We start from the raw sequence: 3,278 nt of genomic DNA, 5'->3' as shown, positions 1-3,278 counted from the left end.
AAAAAAAAAAAAAAAAAATCTACCACTAACATCAAGCATAATGATGAAAAACCAAATGTTTTCCTCTAATACTGAGAACAATGCCAAGGATGCATACTCTTGTACTCTTACTTAATATTGCACTGAAGTTTTTAGCCAATGCAATAAAGGAAGAAAAAATAACACAGGAAAAGGAAGAAAAAGTGTTTAAGAGGATGACCCCAATGGATTAAGACCTATTATCTTCTTTATGTATTGCTAGATTTGATTCTTTTCTTTCTTCACTTTGGACAGTCTCTCTCTGCTGCCCAGGTGGAGCACAATGACATGATCACAGCTCACTGCAACCTGAACTCCTGGGCTCAAGTGATCTCACTTCAGCCTCCAAAGTGCAAGATTACAGGAGTCAGCCACCCTGGCTTGCCCAGATTTTTAAACTTCAAAAATTGTTTTATAGAAAATTATCAGAAGATGGTAGTAGCGACTGCATAGTTTTTACTTCTTCCTAAATCCCTCTCTCGACCTAACAAAAAAATAACTAGAAACCAGGTGCAGTGATTTGTTTCTGTAATCCCAGCTATTTGGAAGGCGGAGGTGGGCAGCTTGCTTGAGCCCAGGAGTTCAATGGTATAGTGGGCTACAACCAGCACTGCAACCTGAGGGACGCAGCAAGACTCAATCTCTCTCTCTCAAAAAAAAAAGTAGGGGGCATTTTAAGAAATTAACTAGAACAACTAGGGTCTAGTTGTGGTTGTAACTAAACCACAAACCCAAGGATGATACCTGTACTACACAAAGTATCCAGTAGACCCACAGAACTGAGAACATAGTGGGTAGAGATGATGACTAAGTGCCATCACCATCCGTGGAGGGGACACTGAGAAAAGCCAGACTCAAGATTCTCCAGCGAACCAACAAGAACTCAATGGAAAGCTGAGAGTCAACTTGAGAATAGGAGCTGAAACCAATAAGAGTTCTGTACACTTTAATCCTTACAAATTCTCCACACTAGCCACAACTCCCTTCAGGGCAGTCCCACACTGAGAACTTGTGGAAATTAGAACTAAACCAAATAGCACAAGAATACCAAGAAAAGGAAAGAAGAGGTCCAGATAAAAGCAAAAGAACAGAAACACATTTCATTAAATAAGCTGCCATATTTTTTTAACACTTCACAAAAACAATAGACAAGGGGACTATAGAGCAATATTAGAAAAGCTTTCCTGAACAAGCTCCTTCAGGGAAACTAGTTTCATATAAAAAAGAACAGAAAATAGCATGACCAAAAAAGCATCCAAAATGTTGGATGTTTCATCTGTTCATTCAAAACAGATGAAAACTATAGCCTATTATTTCACGACAATTTTTTATCTTTTTATTTTTACAAAGTAGCTAAGTGTATCAGTCATATTTCATGACAACCTAAAGGCATTAACAAAATAAGATATGAAAAAACATTATATATTACCAAAATTCAGAACTGAGGTGCTAGAACATGAAAGTAAATTAGATGCCTGGGGTGGCATATGCCTATATTCCCAGTATTTTGGGAGGCTGAGGCAGGGGGATCACTTGAAGCCAGGAGTGCAAGGCTGTGATAGAGCCATTGCACCCCAGGCTAGGTGACATGAGTGAGATCCTGTCTCAAAAAATAAATAAATAAGTAAAAACTAGAAGCTATATGCATAACAAGATCAAAACACAGAGACAGTATTTAAAAGAAAGTAAAAAATGGCTCAGCGCCCATAGCACAGTGGTTATGGTGCCAGCCACATGCACCGAGGCTGGTGGGTTCCAACCTAGCCCAAACCAGCTAAAAAAAAAAAATAATGACAACTGGTCAATCAGCTCTGACTTTTCAACAAGACCCCTGAGAGAGTGACAAAGACACAACACAACAGGGCACACCAGATGATGGTCAAGTCTCTCTGGGCTCAGGGAGACACTTACAAACTCAATAACCACAGCAAACCTCGAAGCTCACCATTCTTTGCTCACATTCACCTACCCAACATTTTCCCTCTGGCTTTTCTTTGGGAATTTTTCTGTTTCTCACTGGTTTCCAAGCAGCAGTGAGGAATGGTAGGTAAGAAATATTGGTGGATATGAAATGTTGGCCTGGCTGAAATGAATTCAAGCAAAGTTGCTGTGCTACTCCACAAGCATTATTTCTGATTAGTTTATTTAATTAACAACAGGTCTAAGAAGTCACATAAAGTTATCTGCCTTGAAAATGATGGTGCCACACTGGCTTATAAAAACAGAGCCCTCTACGTTCACGACAGTTTTAGGTATACAGACTATCTTTTACTATAACTAACTAAAACACATTTGCCTCCAAAACACTCAACTCTATGTAATACATAGCTGCATGCCCATCTATTAGATGTGAGCAAGCTTTAGGAAATGTTACCTGAACCATTTCAGAGCATATATAAAAAAGTTAGGAGCTACTCACTCATGTTTAAGGCAGCCATCCCTCCTTGTGGGGCAGCTGGATAGACGTTCGGGACATTCGTGGTCATGAAATCTGCAATCTGCTGTAATGCCAAGAGGCCTGTGGGATTCTTCCCCTTTTTAAATTGTTCCTGTATCATTGACTCCAGCTCTTCACAGAAAGCCTAATAAAAGGTATATTAAGCAGTGAGATACCATTTCTCTTCTGTTCCTTGGGGTGTTAGGGGATAGAGGAAGCTACTAAAAAGACCAAGTTTTTGTTTTCAGCCACTGTTGAACAGGCAAGTGGATATTCTCCTATATTACTACTGGAGTATAAACATGTACATGCTTTCCTGGAAAGTAATTTAACAATATAAGTGCTTTAAAATATTAACAAGAATTCTATTCTTAGGTATTTATTTTAAGGAAATAACCAGAATGTGCTAAAAGATTATTCATTAGGATGTGTGTTCTAACATTACCGATAAAATGAAAAAGCATCCTGTATTTCATACAATAGAGGATTAATTAAATACACTAGGAATTTTCATTTTTCAACATGAAAAACCAAAAAAGAAAAAATTAAATGGCACACAATGGCTCTTGATATATTTTTGAATAAAAACTGTTATAAAGCAATTTAGCCAGTTTTTTCTAAGAGTGAATACATATCTCAACACACAAAAGTACTAAAAGTAAATACGTCAAGATACTAATTGTAATTCTGAGTGACTGAAATATTAGTAACTTTCGTATTTTAATTTGTGCTTCTCAGTATTTTCTTCTTCTCTCTCCTCCAACCTCCTACATGACTCCCTTTCTCAGCAGATGCCTCCACTTGCCTTTTTTTTTTTTTTTTT

General features: G+C 37.7%; 1 protein-coding gene across 6 annotated transcripts in view; it reads right to left on the bottom strand.

Annotated features, from left to right (window-relative positions):
• ADD1 (adducin 1) overlaps positions 1-3,278 on the bottom strand; it is a 56,490-nt gene that overhangs the window by 34,041 nt on the left and 19,171 nt on the right. For all 6 annotated transcript variants that reach the window (XM_023507691.1, XM_012812261.2, XM_023507692.1 and 3 more), the window contains one exon: positions 2,438-2,600. In XM_023507691.1, the coding sequence (XP_023363459.1) occupies positions 2,438-2,600 (163 nt within the window). The remainder of the gene's footprint in view (positions 1-2,437; positions 2,601-3,278) is intronic.

Source organism: Otolemur garnettii, unplaced genomic scaffold (genome assembly GCF_000181295.1).
Source record: "Otolemur garnettii isolate 467f Iridium unplaced genomic scaffold, OtoGar3 scaffold00198, whole genome shotgun sequence".
In the NCBI taxonomy this organism is placed as follows: domain Eukaryota; kingdom Metazoa; phylum Chordata; class Mammalia; order Primates; family Galagidae; genus Otolemur; species Otolemur garnettii.
Note: the sequence above shows the minus strand (reverse complement) of the source record. Positions and strands in the feature narration are given on the sequence as shown.